Source organism: Euwallacea similis, chromosome 35 (genome assembly GCF_039881205.1).
Source record: "Euwallacea similis isolate ESF13 chromosome 35, ESF131.1, whole genome shotgun sequence".
Lineage (NCBI taxonomy): Eukaryota > Metazoa > Arthropoda > Insecta > Coleoptera > Curculionidae > Euwallacea > Euwallacea similis.
Genome location: NC_089643.1, coordinates 358208 through 377185, shown reverse-complemented (window position 1 = coordinate 377185; position 18978 = coordinate 358208). Strand labels below are relative to the sequence as shown.

At 35.1% G+C, this 18978-nt stretch overlaps 1 protein-coding gene across 2 annotated transcripts in view; it reads left to right on the top strand.

Moving 5' to 3' along the window:
- The window catches only part of LOC136418427 (choline-phosphate cytidylyltransferase A-like), a 19794-nt gene extending 816 nt beyond the window's left edge, over positions 1–18978 (top strand). The window contains exons 3-5 of one of the 2 annotated variants that reach the window (XM_066404497.1): positions 12191–12416; positions 12479–13013; positions 13067–18978. In XM_066404497.1, the coding sequence (XP_066260594.1) occupies positions 12191–12416; positions 12479–13013; positions 13067–13292 (987 nt within the window). In that variant the 3' untranslated portion in view covers positions 13293–18978. Of the gene's footprint in view, positions 1–4402; positions 4629–6281; positions 7186–12190; positions 12417–12478; positions 13014–13066 lie in introns of those variants that run through there. The other variant, XM_066404498.1, reaches the window with a different exon arrangement.

Below are 18978 nucleotides of genomic sequence, written 5' to 3'. Positions count from 1 at the left end.
ATGTTAGAGTTGGTGTTTTTCTATATTTTGAAAAAATAAGAAAAAGGTTAGGTGTGAAAGTTGCCAAAATTAAAGAATGATAGTTCATATTCATAGTTTTATTTTTTTCTTAATTAACAACTTCGGGATACTTTTTTGATTCTTTTGCATGTCATTTTGAGTACATGTACCCCTTAGCCTTATTTTTCAATTGAAGAATTAATGGTTCCTTTATACTCCAAAACTTGGCTCTTCAGAGTTTTATGCATTTGTTCTTAGTACTCAACCACTTCTTGGGTCTTCTTCTCTCTTTCTTTCAAATATTTGCAAAACATTTTCAATTTTTCGTTTTATTGACAGCAATTATTGTCTGCCTGACGATTTTCATATACATAAAATACCTCATATTTCTTCTATATATTTCTGCTCTTCTGAGAATTACCTTCTTAGTATTTGCTGATTTCTGGATTCTTAGACAAGAGGTTATTCAACACCAATACTTACTTACAAAAGATATTCATGCAGTCTGTAATGTAAAAAAATTTCACAAATATTTTATAAATGTGAAAATATAATTTTAAAATTTAATGTTAGTCCATTTTTATGGGAATTGGGAAATTGCATTTTAAATAACTCTTAAATGTTTTATGAAGCTGTTTTATGTTGTGGGCCTTCTGCAGATCTTTCGCAACCAGGGACTGGTGCCAAAAGATCTGTTGTCCAAAAACCCTCAAATCAGCAAGTGCTGGGAGGAGAGCAGGAAATTGAAGTATTTTGCAGCGATTTGATGGAAAAGTATGAGAAAACTCAAGAACTGATTGAATATTATCAACAAATGCATTAAACCCTAAAGAACCAAGTTTTGAAAGATGAAGGGTTCATTGATTCTTTAGCTCAATATTACGTGCGGCTGAAGAAGCGTAAGCACGTAAAATTAAGCGAGGAACAATTAAGAAACCTAAAACTTTTATTACGACCAATATAAAAGGAAGAATATGAATTATCCGTAGCCCTTTTTTCTCTTTTTTTTTCTACACGTCCAAGACACCAAAGCTGCTACCTATAGGTGAGTAATCAAAATTCAACGCTGCAGCCTTATATACCAAAGTTTCTTTGATCAGAATTTTCTGTGTTAATTCGTGGTAAGCTAGTGCTATTTTTTATTTATTAGGTAAGTATATAAAAATTACTTGCATTTCTATCTTAGCATGTATACAATTATAATAAACCCTTGGAAAATCTTTAATTAACAAATAGCAGCCTGTCTATTCAATGAACCACTAGGTAGAAAATCATCATTGCTGAAGGTTAAAAAACCCAAAAATAGCAAAATCTGACTTAAATATAATAAATATGACTTAAAGCCACATAAGCTATATGGTGATAACTCCACGGCGACCTGTGATAACCTTAAGGATAATCAAAAGATTCTGGGAAAATTTCATAAAAATGTGGATCCCCAATCAAATATAGCTTTATAAGTTATTAGAAATCACATATCACCGTGATTTAAATTTTAGTTCTCACTCCAAATATATCTACAGGGTGAATTTTCTAAAGTCTTACAAAGACATTCCTGGGAACCGTCTGACTGTTGAAAAGAAAATTTTAGGAGATTAACGTGCTACCAAGGGGGCGCATTTTGACGCCTTAATTGAGATTTCATGACACGGTTTTGTAAGGAGTAGGGGTGACGTTGTCATGTCAGGCGAAATTATATAATTTTTTGGTAAAAATTGATACCGTAAAGTCATTTATGTATTACTATTAAAAATCAGCATATTTTTTTGATTAGTTTTTATAATAACAATATACGTGCCGATTATTTGTAGCAAACCATATTTAAATTACTTCATGTTATCGATTTTTACCAAAAAAATGTATTACTTCGCCTGACATGACAATGTCACTCCTACTCCTTACGAAATTGTGTCATGAACTCTTAATTAAGGCGTTAAAATGCGTCTCTTTTGTAGCATATTAGTCTCCTAGAAGTTAATTTGCAATAGCCGAACACTTCTCAAGATATCCCCCTCATACGCTTTAAAAAAAATCGCCCTGTATACTGTATATAAAACTATTATACCTACATTAAATATTTTATGTTGTTTTCATTTTTATTAAAAAATTGAAAATTCATACGCAGTGCCGTTACCTCATTTACTTGGTGGTACCACAGTGTAAAGTTCACTTTTAGACCTTTGCTAAAAATAACAATGGGAATTCCTATCTAATAGCTATGTCTGCCTTGCACCATTTACCTCGCTATAAATAACGTTTTTGGGAAAATCCTTTCTGAAGAATATGACTGTGGCCTGTAACAAGTTTACACTTACGTCACCAACTAATTGTAAGAATTGCTAGCAGTGGTTTGATTAATATTAAGTGGTAGTAAGAGCATTGCTGCTAGTCTTGAGGTCAAAAACTCTTATTTTTTTAATGCTTGAAATTGTCAACATATAAATCATGCCAAAATGTTGGGTCTGAGCTACGGTTGCAGTGTTCGATCAACTGCCAAAATTGTGTTTACGTTTGCTCCGCTTTCTGGAAATCAAAGTCCAGGTTTTATCGTACTTTTTGGACGCTTCATTAGAATCTATAATTACTAAGAACTTTTATTGATCGCACCTACTTGTCGTTGCAGACGTAAGAGTTATTATTGTCTGAGTTCAAGTGGTATCCAAACAAGGGTCTTTAGAATATAAGAATAACAATATTATGACTGTTTTAGCTACAGTTAAAAATTTGTTTATGTAGCCATGCGAACAGGGTGCAGCCATGCAGGAATCTAGTCAATAATTTCAATAGATAACGTTGCGACTTTATACTTCGAACGATTTCGCTATATTCGCTTTCAATGCAAATCCTATTTATTAACCCAACAAACTGATAAAACTACAATTCGTCAACCAAGAATTCCTAAATGATTCATTATTTCAATCTTAAACACTTCAATATCGCTTTTTCAATTACTTCACATGTTAAGAAAAGAAATTAAAGAGAAATAGTAAATCACTCGTTAAACGCCCACGATAAACCCCTTTCTTTGTCGCTGTCTTTTAATAAATGTGGCCGCCTGCCAGCCTAACAATAATATACTTTTTCAAAGTCTCTTTCATCGTTCATTACTGGCTTATATATTTTAATTTTTCGCGCACACTTACATTTTCTCATTTAGCAGTTTTTTTGTCCTTTTTGTAAGACAGTTTTTGTTTTTGTGACTTTTCGTATTAGGACCGAAAGTTTCCAACTCGGAAGTTGACACTAATAATATACGGGATGTGAGTACAGTACAAATACAGTGAATTTCATGGGAATTATAAAAGCGATAAGAGGTACAAGGTGATTGAAATTACAAAAAAAGGTGCGCATATTTGTACTCGTTCAGAAAATGTTCTAAAATTAGAAATATTTACAGGTGTTGTCAAAATATATATATAAAAAACTGAAAATTGTGATTTTCTAAAATCATAAATTATGAGTAAACCGTTTAGATAAATTTTATGAAATTTGACAGTTCTCTATTATCGACAACTGCCAATCGAGGGGCGTTCCCAGCGTTTTTCCAGGCCTTCTAGATTTCAAGCAACCACATCCAATTTTGTTATTTCTTATGGCCGTCATATTAGAAATTGGCGGCATCGAATAAATCATAAAAAAAGATTTTAACCATGTACCACAAAAGTACCTTTCGACCTACCAAAGTAGTAAAAAACAAAAGCGTCATTTCATCTTAATGGCTTTTTATTGCCTATTCAATGCCACCAAAATCCAGTATGATGGCCATAAGAAATAATAAAATTGGATGTGGTTGCTTGAAATCTAGAAGGCCTGGAAAAACGCTGGGAACGCCCCTCGATTGGCAGTTGTCGATAATAGAGAACTGTCAAATTTCATAAAATTTATCTAAACGGTTTACTCATAATTTATGATTTTAGAAAATCACAATTTTTAGTTTTTTATATATATATTTTGACAACACCTGTAAATATTTCTAATTTTAGAACATTTTCTGAACGAGTACAAATATGCGCACCTTTTTTCTAATTTCAATCACCTTGTATCTCTTATCGTTTCCACAATCCCCATGAAACTCACTGTATTTGGGACATCCTTTATAGAGGGGGTTATTCCGGAAAATTTTTGTTGATTTTTCCTTACAAACTAACTATACATAGCAAAAAATGCGTTTCTCTCATAAGGAACTTGAGAAACGATTTTCCAAGATCTAAAATGGACTCCCCAACTCAGAATTCAGAAACCGATTAAAAAATACCATCATGTTTTCAAAAGAAGTACCTTTTAGGCATTTGCGTCTAGAATAACTCTTCTATGTGATATCCCTATCTTTCCTTCCATATCAACTCCTACTAGTAATTAGCTACTCTACTTTGGCACTGCATTGACACCTACCATTTTGTAGATGAACTGCACGGCTGCACCCTTCAGTGAGGACCCAGGTCCCTCAAAAATCCGAGACGAAGTCGACTATAAAGTGAAAATCGAGTTGGAAAGGGCGTTGAGGGGCGAAGCCTCCAGACCCGTCCGGGTTTATGCGGATGGGGCTTTCGATTTGTTCCATCAGGGCCACGCCCGGTTACTCAGACAAGCCAAAAATGTGTTTCCCAATGTTTATCTGATCGTAGGAGGTGAATATCTTTTGGTTTTGTGGTTTTCGTCAAAAAAAGCGTATGGTTTTAAGACATTTTTTATTTATGTGCAGGGTGCTCCTTAGCTTTCCAAATACAGGGCGTCAAAGAATTTTTTTCCAACTTTGTTTGATCTTGGAATACTTTTGATGGATCAATGATGGTTCTAATTCTGTATTTAAGTGATATAGAGCTCGGGATTGAGGCGACCTGAACTGATTGGCTCAAAAATCAAAAATAAATTTCAAATTTACAGAACCACTTCTGAAAACGTGAACATCATCCATAAAATCATTAGGCACCAAATTCCAAAAAAAAAATTGAAGAAAAATCTCTAATTTTATCTGTTATTTGTATCGACGTTTGATCCAAGGCTAATTTTGACTGCTAGGTGTATAACCATCCTTTTCAGGTACATGATATTAAACGAAGACAAAAACTATAACGTACGTGTCAACTGCATCCAGAACTTGCTCTACAGTAGCAGGGTCAATGTGACAGTTTTTGCCTTTGTCTAACCTCATGCAATAAACAGAGATCGCTATGTGGGGGTAGGTGGCCCTAAATATGATTCGCCGACGCGAAGGTTGCAAATGAGAATTTAAATAATAAAATCGGTCATTTTTATACAAAATTATATGCTTAAAATACATAGGAGGACATTTTTCATGAGGTCCCAATTTATTGTTGTTTGTGCTGCGCCACTACACCATACATTTTGTGTGATACGTGTAAAAAATTACAAAAGGCAAAAGTTTCTAAATTTAAGAAGGGATATAAGTTTCCAGGGGGAAACTGGGAGTGGCGTAGAACTACAAGAAAGTTTGTTAGTTCAGGTTAATTTTTCATTGTATATTTTTGCACTTGTGATCGTTTGTAAAAACTACGGAAGGGAACCTATGAAAAAATAAGTCAAGCTTAGACGCTCTGTATCTTGAAAACTAATCATACGTTTATATAATGTAATCCTGTTTGTCAAAAAATGGTGTCCTCTACAGGCTGTTAAAGTCTTATTCGACAATACAGGATTTCTGTATATTTATGGCACTTTATTTTTATCAAAGATAACCTACGTAATATAAATTATCAAGATTTTTGTGAAGGTAGTTGCATAGGGGATATAAGATTTTATCTTTTAGTAAACAATACGCTTAAACCTACTTGTGAGAAAAATTCTAGTGGTCTGATCGATGTCTTTTGAACTTGCCAATCAACATATCGAATTGTGTCTCTTATCACGTTTTTCATAAGCCTAATAATGCATTCTGGTCCAACTAAAAATAATTAATGAGCAAACTAACGGGATATTGATTACTGAGCTATTGCATAGTAAAAATTTTAAATGTTGACCGATTTCAATGATTGCAGTAAACACATTTTATTCAGTGGTGACTCATAATCGCACAACAGCTAATTTACAAGAACTTTCTCATGTTTATGACTAACCACCTACAGATAGTAATAGAATATAAACTATTTTTTGTGTCACTGTAGCAAAATTGACCGGCATCGCCTGATTTGTTTGAATTCTCCACGCTTTAAATCCAGGCCACTTCAAGCTACTCACTTTACTTTAACGATATTTTTTTTGATCTTTGAAATCACAGCTTTTTGGCCTAAAACCATACCCCAATTGGTAAATTTCTTTTTTAGTGTGCAGTGACCATTTGCTTCACCAATACAAAGGCCGTTCAGTACTTACTGAAGAAGAGCGTTATAACGCTGTACGTCACTGTCGCTATGTCGACGAAGTGCTCAGAGACGCCCCCTGGTCGTACAGTGATGAATTCTTGGAAGAACATAAGATTGATTTTGTTGCCCATGATGACGAACCTTATGCCTGTGATGATGTCGACGACATTTATTGTGATCTGAAAAGAAAAGGCATGTTCATAGCTACTCAGCGCACCAACGGTGTCTCCACCACAGATATTGTGGCGAGAATCGTTAGGGACTATGACGGATATGTTCGGAGGAATTTAGCCCGAGGTTATTCAGCTAAGGAGTTAAATGTGTCATTCCTGAAAGAGAAAAGACTGAAACTGCAGAATAAAATGGACGAATTGAAGGATAAGGGGAAAAGGGTGATGGACTCTATTGGGGAGAGGACTGATGATTTGTTAAGTAGGTGGGAGGAGAAATCCAAGGAAGTTATTGATGGCTTTGTGAAGGTTTTCTTAAAGAAACCTTTGAGGCTGTTGCATGCCTCCAAGGACAAAATTATGAAAGCGATAACTCCTCCTGAGTCTTCCAGTGATGAGGATCATTTAGAGGATATGCCCGGTCCCTCAAAAAGGAGGCGCATGCATTGATAGTCTGAAAGCCCACCAGTTAAGTTTGATATTGTGTTGATATTCTAATTATATTGTATATTATTGAATTGTTTTAAAAAATTGAATGCTTATATTATTAGTTTTTTGATATAGAAACGTCGAATGCTGAACGTTTGTGTTCATGTAGATGAGGTATTTTGTACTTTATTTACACCTTTAATATTGATTTAGGTACTTATTTTCATTCTCAATAAGGACAATAAAATGTTTAAATTAATTAACAATATGGCTTTTTTCTGACTACGGTACAACGTTTCGGCACGCAATGTTCATGTGAATAATGAAACATCTCGACTAATAAGACATTGTTTTATTTATTTTTTGTCCACATTAATGTTGAAATACCAAACAGCTATTCCACTGAAATTTTATGAGCATTTATCGATGTGTTAGTCATTTTCATGTTTATATTTATTATTTTAACATGCAGTGTTAGCATTATTTATACACTTATTTTTCAACTATTTCACGTACGTGTAGTTAATCGCATATGTTAGCTATGTATGTGTTATGTTTATTAGTTCATTTGGGGATATTGAAGTGAGTTTGAAAGTGGAATATATAATGCCTGATCTGAGGCATAACTGTGTGTATAGGAGAGTGCCTTTAAGGCTCGTGAAATTGGTCAGTAAAATTTTGTTAATTAATAAAAATCCCATTAATGCCAAGATTTTGTTTGCTTAAAGTTCTTAACAAATGTTAATATTGCAGGACAGAGTAGATAAGATATTAATTCGCTTAAGTACCCGATATCAGCTGTTAATGCCAGCAACAAGTTATTTTTAGGGTTCTTATGTAAAGCGTACATTTCCTGCGTAATAAACAATCCTAAATAAAATTATTGCACCACTAAGAATATGTCAATTTTGACACTAAATAATTTCTAAACTGTAAGTACATGAATTAACCTGAACTAAAGCAGAAAATAGGCTTGGAAATTATTTAGTACCAAATATGTGGCATATTTTTAGTGGTGCGTTCATTTTGTCCAGGAATTTATTCAGAGAATAGTGAACAAATTCGAATTTTAACGTTTATAGAAACCATTAAATGTTACTTATTTGTGGGTCACATCAGCCCATTGCGTCATTTTGTATTACTCAGGGTTTTTTTACCACAAAAACTATGTATATATGTATATTTATGCACTATTCATCATAAACCTACAAATGGCATGTACAAGGTGTGCAAATCAGGGAGGACGTCGGCAATATCTGGTAAACTTACTGTGGAGTCTTGAGAAAAAATATATGACCAAATCGGCCAAGAGGAATTGCTGGGAAGTATTTTCAAGTTCGTAACTATACTGCTGGAAAGCGTTTTTTTGCATGACTAATCAATAAAATACAGTTTTTAGTAAAATTTATTCAGAAAACGTTTATTTTAAATATAAAATATCAATGTTTGAGACAATTTTTGCGGGAAAATTTTCACAAAAATTTTTGAAATTAAATGGTGGGGGAACCTTCTGATGTCAGTTCAAAAAATCCAGTTTTCTCGACATTACTTAAACATAAAACTATACTGTAATACCTTGTTAGAAAGGTTTTTTGTAGGCTATGACGTGGCGATTATGTCACTTCATGTTAGTCTGACCCCTAGGTGGCGCTGTTTGAAAACCATGATAATTTTTCAAGTTATTTCGAAAAATTTAAATTGGAGAGTATAATTTTTATTGCACCATTCGAAAGAGCGTCACATTCTGCTTAGTATAGTCAAAACCCGGTGCAAATATCCTTACCTAGTAGTGAATTATAGCAATTCGTAAAAAGGACTTTCTTGCACGTAAAATAAACCCAGCTTTGCTTGTGAATCAAGTAGGCCGCGAGCGTATCTATGCTCTCCTACGTCACAAATTTCAAACAAATGAATAGGCATTTCAATTAACGTCATTTTTATTTTATTCACATTGAGTTTGGTAAACGTTTTTGAAAAAATGCCAATTTTAAATGAGGAACGGTGCCCGCCGTCTATTCTGAATGTTTAAAGAATTCAACAGTGACGGCAAGAATGTTGTATGCGTTAAAATACCCAGAAAGAAGGAGTTATAATGCCAAGGCATTTAAAAACCTGGCTTTTCGTTTTCGATACTATAATCTTAAATCCTAAGCACATCGATGCCAAGGAAGAGGTCGCAACGAAAAAACATAACGAACTTGCTGACCTGTATAGCAATTAATTGCCATACTAGCGTTAGGACCATGTTCCAAGACATGATTTCTATTGGATCAGTATATAATGTTCTAAAAGATCACAGGTTTGTGTTAATTCTTTAATTTTGCTATAGTTTTTAACGTGTTTTTAAAGTTTTAGTTTCTTTTAGATTACATTCACACTATGTAGTATTACATCAAGCTCTTTCACAAGAAGACTTTGACAGCCGCTTGGATTTTTGCCATTGGTTAATTAAAATGATATAAAGAAATCAAAGTTTTCGTTCAAGGATAATGTGGACGGATGAAGCAACATTTAAAAGAGATGGTGATGTGAATCTCCACGATATGCACTAATAGTTGCCAACCAATCCACACTGGAGGCAAGAAGTGCGTAATCAAAGACGTTGGAGCACTAATGTATGGTGTGGGATAGTAATGGATTGATTATTGGATCCTGTTTCTTCGAGGATACGTTGAATGGCAATAGTTATCTACGATTTTTGTGTAATGAATTACCGGTGCTATTGGAAGGAGTTGACCTTCAAACATGACGAGAAATGTATTTTCAGCACGATGGCTGTCCAGCGCATTTTGCCCTCATTATGAGAGAATTTCTAGAACTCACATTTCCTGGGAAGTGGATAGGCAGGGGAAGTTTATTTCCGTGGCCGGCGAGGTCGCCAGATCTTATGTGTTTGGATTTTTATTTATGGGGTAGATTAAAAGATCTAGTTTTTCAAAGTAAACCGACTACAAAAGAAGACATGAAAAATAGGATCCGAAATACTGTAATATCAAATGCTTTAGGAGAAATCCACACTGCAGTTTTATCTATACAGAAGCGATTTCGATCGGGCATCGAAAATGATGGGAAATAGTTAGATCACCTTAAAAATAATTAATTATTTATTTTATTTTACGTTCTTTAATTTTAGTTGCTCTCTGAAATTATTAGCATTAACTTGGACCGTGTTTAAATAACAGCTTACTTAATTCATAAGTGAAGCTGGTTTATTTAAGGCGTACGAAAGTCCTTTTTTCTAATTGCTATAATTCACTACTAGGTAAGGATATTTGCACCGGGTTTTGACTATACTAATGACATAATCGCCACTTCATAGGCTGCAAAAAGACATCTCTAGGGAGGTATTATAATATAGTTTTGTATTTAGCTAATGTCGAGAAAACTGCATTTTTTTAACTGACATTAGAAGATTCCCCCACCCTTTAGGTAAAAAAATTCAAAAAAGATTGTGGCAAATTGTCTCAAAAATTGATGTTTTATATTTGAAATAAACGTTTTCTGGATAAATTTGACTAAAAACCGCATTTCATCGATTAGTCATGAAAAAACGCCCTTTGGCGGTATAGTTAAGCACTTGAAAATATTTTCCAGTAATTTCTCATGGCCGATTTAGCCATAATATTTTTTTTTCGACACTCTACAATAAGTACTTTCCCTGATACAGTCGACTCCTCCCTTATTTGAACACCCTATACATGTGTGTATGTATATAAATGGCGCCACCTAAGCGCAAACACACACAACGAATTTATTGATAATATAAATAAATAGGTTCGCCAAGTGCCACTTAAAAGCTTGTCAGCTAATAAATTCAGTGCTGCTTTTATCTAGCTCTAACTGGTACATATTGTTTTATAATATGTAGACTAGCAAAGTAATTTTTTTTTTTCGGTAGGTACTTATTAACCTTGGTAGTAATGCTAATACTAATATCGTTCGATGGCAACAATAAGACAGATTCAGCAAAAAAATAATAATTACTGGGAATTGATTTGTTTGGACCAAGGTCAAATCAGTCATAGATATGGAAATAACAAAGATCAATGACTGGTATTACGTCCATATCCTAATCCATTAATGCATTTTTTCATTAGTTCAGGTTAGTTTGGGTAAATAAACGATTCAAATGCAGGAATTGCTCAACTCAACGTTGTCTTCGAATTTACAAGCGTTTTTAAGGTCCTCTTACTTAGACACGAATGTGGATAAAAAAGATTCCTGCTTTTACTGCTAAAACGCTCATTTCCCACCATTGTGCTAATGTTATCAATGATCAAATCATATTATTCAGCACCACTTGCCCCCCCACCATGGGGCCATTGTTGTTGTCAGTTAAAGCTATGCCATGGATCCTGGAAATAATAAATAACAAAATAGACTCTGGATGTGGTTAAAAACACGTTTCTTCTCTCTTCTAACGCTTTATTTTACAAAAAGCCCTTGTATTTCACCTAAACTAACTTTTTAAAATTGTACCTACAATTCATCATTCCTTTAGATTTAATAATTTCAAGAAAATGTCTGGTTAAAGTCGCTTGCAAGTGATGTATATTATACTGAAATGAATCATGAAGCTCGGAAGGGCAGAAGCAATACTCTAAGTCCTCAAATTAAAAATTGGCAATCTTTATTGGTTTTTAATAACGGCGTTTCTGGTTAGTGATATTGTGAAATATTTCAATTTTGTATAAACCAAATGTCACTTAATATAAAATGATTTTAAGAACAATAATAATGTTTTTTTTTTAATCTGGCGAAATCCTTTGAACTTTCTACTTCCTAGAATTCGGTAACGCTTAGAATTTTTTAGGAATTTACAGAGTTCCTTTGAGAATGTTTGGTTTTATGGGTACCTGAAAGGAACCCAACAAAAACCAATGACAAGTCATCACTTTTCAAAATCTTAACAAGGAAATTGAAGAAACGCGACTTTGAAGAATTTTTTAATGATTTATTTCGGTGTTCTTCAGAGGAATTGCGAAATATGAAAATGCACTTGGAAATCATCCAAGAATTATGAAAAACCCAACGCAGGAATTTTCGAAATTTCTTAGTGATTTTTTCTAGTTCAGGAAGTTTTTGAGAACCGAGTTTCCAATCTCCAAGCCTTTTGTGACTTTTAAAAAGATCTAACAATTTAGACAAATGAGGTATCTATATGGTTTAAGTTATGATTCAACAGCAATAAGTTAATCTGGAATACATTTTAACAATCACTACTCTTAAATGTGAAATAAAGAAAAATAGTGATCATTATTATTATTACAGTCCACATGCGATGAAGCCCCCTTCAGCGATGATCCAACCGCTCGTCTGAATCGCGACATGTGTGACTACACTAAGCGCATCACGTATGAAATGGCGCGCACCGGAAGTGCGTCGCGTCCTGTGCGAGTCTACGCAGACGGAATCTACGATTTGTTCCACCAGGGCCACGCCCGCCAACTCCTGCAAGCTAAAAACGTTTTCCCTAACGTTTACCTTATCGTTGGAGGTACGGTTTTTATCTATTCTGCTTCAATGTTTTATTTTTTAATAATTTGGGTATAAATGTAGTTTGCAGCGATAGACTGACGCATAGCAAAAAAGGTCGTACGGTAATGAACGAGACCGAGAGATACGAGGCCGTGAGGCATTGTCGCTATGTTGATGAAATCGTCCGCGACGCCCCCTGGGAGGTGGATGAGGCTTTTTTTGAGAAGCACAAAATCGACTTTATCGCACATGACGATATTCCCTATGGTGGGGACGACACCAACGACATTTACGCTAAGTGGAAGGCCAAGGGCATGTTTGTGGCTACTGAGCGCACTGAGGGCGTGTCCACTTCGGACATTGTGGCCCGTATTGTGAGGGACTACGACATTTACGTCAGGAGGAACCTGGCGAGAGGATACTCGGCTAAAGATTTGAACATTTCCTATTTGAGTGAAAAGAAGATTCGACTGCAGAACAAGATGCACGAGCTGAAGGATAAAGGCAAGAGGGTGATGGACTCCATTGGGGAGAGGAAGGATGATATGATCGCCAAGTGGGAAGAGAAGTCTAGGGAGTTTATCGAGAATTTCTTACTGCTGTTCGGAAAGGAGCGGTAAGTGCTTAATTTTTGGTAAAAATTTATGACCCTAATAGGAAATTCTGTAGATTGACCAACATTTGGCATGAAAGTAAAGATAAAATCCTAAACGCACTGAGCCCTCCAGGCAGTCCTACCTTTAATGGCGATTATGACTTCCTAGAGGATGGAATTCCTCCCAGGAAAACTCCACGATACGAATCTCGCTCCGCTGCGGTTTCACGCAGCATTTCCCGCAACAACTTGGACGATTCTAGTGATGAAGAGGACAGCTTCGCCTCTGCGCAAAGCTAAGTACGGCACAGGCCATTTTGTTCCACTAGTGAGATTTTTGTTGTATGCGGTATGGAAAGAGAGCGTAAATTTCAGTTTTTTTTTATAATCACTGATGATTGCTTAGAGTTTCTTTTTTCATCAATTTAACTCGGTGGTTTTCACTAGCCCTCTCGTAAATTTGGCTTTTAGGAGACACTTGAGAAACACATATATTCACGCTTTTGTTTCACATTGAATTGAGATGTTTTAAAACAAGGTGTTCTCAAAATTTCTCAAAATAATACTAAAATGTAGGATTTTGCATTAAAAGACAGTCATTTGAGGTCAATGGATTTTACGCAGTTCACTTTTTACGATGTTGCGAGGTCACCAAAAAAAATTCTAGAAAACTGATCGATGATTTCTTCCTAGAATGTTTAGCAAATTTTATTTATTTATATATTTATTAAATTATTTGTATAACTTGTTCCGTGTTTAATAAGTTGCGATTGAGAGGGATGATGGTTGCCGAGGGCCCAATTGATAAGGTAAATATACTGAGGTTAAACGATACTTTAAATCGGATCATTTCTTTGAAGTCTTGTGATATTAAGCTACACACCTATAATGAATAGTAATTAATGGTGCATTTTTCAGTATTTATTTTTGCAGGAAATAATTTAAGGTTGTGCTTGTTAAATGGAAATATTAATTTTTCCCCTATAACTGACAGAATACTACTTTTTGCTTATTATAGTTTTTGAAATTTAGTGGAAGATCACCTCTGGAAAATTCGACATTGTCAACTGTTGTATAACAAAAATAGTTGCCAGTCTTTTCCATGTTTAAAAGGGGCCTATTGCAACGAAACCAGCTTCCAGCCCTATTCCGCGTTATCAGGAATCCCACTAATGAGCCATCTGAATATTGAGGGGCGAAGAATATTGTAGTATCGTCGGCGAAGAGGGTGTATTTTTTCTCATAAACGTTTGGAAGACAGATCGTTTATAAATATAAGCAACAATAAAGAGCCAAAACTGAACCCTGGGGGGACTCCGACATTAGCCCCTTTTCTTGCCGAGGCCACCTCAATGCCAATGCGATTAATTAGATTTTACGAGAGTAGATCTAATATATACTGTATACGTGGATGTATTAGAGTGGATAATTGTAGTGTCAGAGTTTGTCCAACACAATACCATGATTGACACAATCAAAGGCTTTCTTTAAATCTTAAAATAATACTGAGTTTATGCTTAATGCCATGGAACGTATTTAATATCTTGGAGACCAGTACCAAGACTACATACATTGTATTTTTACATAAATAAGTTATCCTCAAATTGAACGACTATTTGCTGAATCATGTATTTCTCTATTACTTTGGATGTAAATGGCAGTAGAGATATGGCTCAGGATAGTTTTTTTGTACAGCAGCGATTCCCTTTTTGAAAATGGTCTTATAATGGTCATTTTAATACGGTCAAGGCAAACTTATCTCCCATTTATAAGCTGAGTGACGGTACTCAGATGCAGTTATTGGCAGTTTTTATTGGTTTAACCTTAAGTCCATATACAGGTATTACCAGTTCAAGTGGAAACTTAAGGGTTATGCGACTGGGAGAAGGACCGCACAAAGTGTAATATGTCTCTGACAAAGATCGCGAAATCGATAATTGAATTATCGAAGTGGAGGCACCGATCAAACTAACTCTGCCCACTTCGTTGTTGGTGTTTGTTGGAGACATATTAAACCTTATGTGGTCCTTTTCCCACTCACACAATCCCCAAGTTTCCACTTGAATTGGTAAGACCTGTATATCGCTGCTACTCCTGTTCTTTGAACGTTCCTAACTTCATTAAAGTTTTTTTTTTAAGAAAGGAGCAGACGCAGATAAGTTACACACGTTTTTGGTTTGAACCACCTGCCTATGTTTTTTTATTCCATAGTGTTTGTTGTTGTAGATCTCTACTTAACTAATGAAAATAACGACTTTTACTTTGGTTCAGGTAAGGTTCATAACATTATATAACACGAAAGATTGGTCGTGTCTTGTGTTAAGCTGTGCCAAGAATGTGCATCGATAAATTGATCCGCGCCTTCTGCACGTTTCAATTTTCTTATGTTATGCTGTGTCGATCTAAAAAACCCGCTTTACCTCAACTATTGTTACAAAAGTACCGACGAATTACACCCAAGTATTGACCACATTTTACTTACATAGCCACCTACAGATGGAGCCACGAGTAAGTTTTATCAATCTAAACTGATTAAATATTCTCGAGACCTTCAGCCATTAGTAAAAATGTATTCCATTCTTTAAAGCTGCTAGTATTCCCCCAGCATTCAAGCTTTTTGAAGACCTTTTGAAAAATAATCAATTTCTTATGGTGTGACGCTGAATATTTATAAGCTTACTGTGCTTGTGATATCTAAAATGTTACCAAATTCAATGCTCCCTAGTTATCACACCTCATAGTGCCAATTTCCTTTGCCTTCTTCAGTGCTTTTCAACTCGCCTAATTACTACTAAATTAATCTAATTGTTTCATAATGGTACCGGAATTTGCCAAACGTGTCGTAGATGTCCTAAAGCAATGCCTATGTAGAGATTGGCAGTGGATAATTTGAAAAAAGAGCCATTTTCTTATGGAGTCTTTTGAAAAGAACGTTTTCCTGCAGGTTGGTTCAGACATTTACCATGTTCCGGAAGAAATTTATTGTGATGGCCATTTACCTGGTCCCTCAATCCAATGTACCACGTGTAGGATCTTACTATATCAACATAATTCTCCACACTAAAAGTGGTGGATCCACATAAATATTTGTATTTTTTATAGCAATAATTACAGGAGAAATATGAACAGTGACATCATTACTCGGTAATTCGCAGGGTTCACAGCCCGGGCAAGCGTCTGCCATCCCCATGGTCAGAGTAACCTTCACAAGTATAAACATAAGGAAATGTTTACCATATTAGTATCATTTACCTTTGTTAATAGATAACAATCTTCAAAAACGTCCAGTAGAAATTTTAGTTTCTCATCACACTTTCTCTTTGCAGAAATGCCAAAAGCTTCTTGTATGTTCTGTACCTTTTGTTATATCTTCTTTTGTAGTATTTCACTTTCTGTGTAATTTTCGCGGCCTTCTGTCTCTCAGCACCATTTTTTTAAAAGTCCATATGTCGTTTTTCATATATTAATTTTGGACTTGTTAAGAAAAGGTGGTGTGGTCGTTTCTTCCGTTTAATCTTCTATTTAATGAATTTAATGGTATCTATTGACTCAGACTGCACCAGATCTTTATTTTTAAAATTTGAGCCTCTGACATTTCACAAAAATAGTTTCCTGTTGGCCGTTCGAAAACTTAAGGAAATCTGCATAAACAGCAATTATCGTTTTATCAAGATTGCGCTTAATATACCAGCAATTTGAATGCATTATAATAAATAAAAATATAATATAATAAAATATACAAACATATTTGACTGGCCACCAAAACCCCCTTGCAGACAGCGGATGACTCTTTCAGTCCATATATGGCCTTCAACAACTTAACCATTTATTCCTTCTTGAATTCTGACCACCATCAGGTACCAGTATTTCCATATACACGTTTTCCTTTAAAAAACTTTTCAGAAGAGCAGTTTTTACATTTAAGTGATGCTTATAAAGTTCTAGTTTCACTGGCAAAACAAACAACACTCTGAAACTTAATGTGTTAAGACTGGAGAAAAAGTTTCACAGCAGTCGCAGCCATGCTTTTGCGTTATGCCCCTGGCCCAGCATGATGCTTCATAACACCAACAGAATAAATTTTCCTTTTATTGATGTTGAAGAGTCTGCTGGTGAATCAGTCTCCTTCCATGCACAGGTCTCTTAATTTGTTGAACTTCTCAAGTGCTTTGGATCTACACACATACAAGGTGGTTCAATGAAAACTTTGCATCTAAATTTTAATTTTAAATACTGAAAATCGATGTGCCAAGTTTTCGTTGAGCCGCCCTGTATGTGTCATGTAATCATCAAATATGTTTGATTCGGATCCTTTTGAAAACTTCGTAGATTCAGCCACCTGTGTCTGAGCCTCTACTTCATTAGACACAACATCCTCGTCATTGATCGACTCATGGGCACTTTCAAAAGATTGATGATCAACAACACATCCTTAGAATTATCTGAAGCACTTATTTAATCCTCTCCAGCTTCATAGTCTCCTCAGTTTCTTTCCAAGCAGGAAGGCGTATTTTCAGGAATGTTGTAAAATGAAAGTAATTCCAAGCTATGTTGTTGGTTTATATTTTCCCCGAGACCGTACGAAACTATCAGGCATCGTTCCAGCCATGAACTGGGCATTCTGGCCGATATGATCAGACATGAGTGTGTCTGGTCATTTGGGCCACATTTATCTACCATAGTTCTACTATAATATATCACTACCCCTCCTGTGACAACTCCAGGGGGGTCGAATGAGCAATCATTCCTTACCCTTCTAGGTTTGGTAGGCTTCATATTTTTTGATCCAATGTTCACTCACACATCGTTCTTCTACCGTCTCCAGTTATTTAGTTTATGAGAAATCTTCCATTAATACGAAAAATTTCTGCTGCTGATTCTACTGCCCCTTTGTTGTTTATTAACACTTTTTACTCAGAGATATGAGTGCATGTAGCTGACCCTCTCGCCTGTAGGAACATAATGCGGGATATTTATCCTTGTTTTATATGGATTTTATCATAGCGATAGATTTTTCTGGATTCTTCCTTAGAAAATTATGTTTTCTGTGCTTACATCAGGTTGGAGAGACATAGAGGTTCCGTACATGGCGCCGCCTTTATGAAATCTGTTGTTTCTCTAGCTCTCTTAGAGATTCGGGTCCGTCTATCAAATGCATTAAATATTTCTCCCTGAAGTTAGAGGAAAAATATCGTTTGTATTTAAAAACGCAACCTCAAATAATGCAAATTTTCTCCAAATTCATCCTAATAGAACAGATTATAGCCTATAACATTCAAATGATTCCTTAGATCTTTCAGTGCTACATTTGCAGTTAACTCCCTTTATACGGGGTTGCTCAAAAAGTCTCCTTCTCAAGGGCATTTTTTACGGGCATATTATTTATTATAATACAAGGGCTCCTCAAATCCTAAAGTGTGCAAATAGTGAATTTAGCTATTCAAGTTTTTGGTTTAAGTCTTTCCCAGGGCTTTAACTTTTTAATATTTATTACTGTTTCCTTGCTTTGTTCAAAAATTGTCCAAATTTTAAGTCAATTTTAGCAGTTGTGGGAACACATTTTCAGTCTGATCTATTCCCTTCTCTTTTCATTTTTAGGGCATTGATTTATAGTTTATTTGAATGCTAATTTAACGCAAAGTGGAAGATTGTGATCACGAAAATCGTTTATTGACTATACAATAGGAACGCGTATTGTGATGTCGGTTTTATGTAGTCCGGTACCTCGTATAAAAGGGGAGTTCATTGGTGTTTTGGTAAATTCGCCTCCTTAGGTTAACAATTATTGCCTTCGCTGGCAAAGTTGTTTGTCATTTTAGCTCTTACAAGAAACGCCTATTTCCTTGATTTACCAGGACATGGGTAAACTCGCCCTTACGTAGTCTACAATGTTGTCAGCTATTTTTGTAGAATGTTTATAGCGATGTGTTGTTTATTGCATGTAATTTTAAGGAATTTATCGAAAAATAAATATTTATAAATTCAA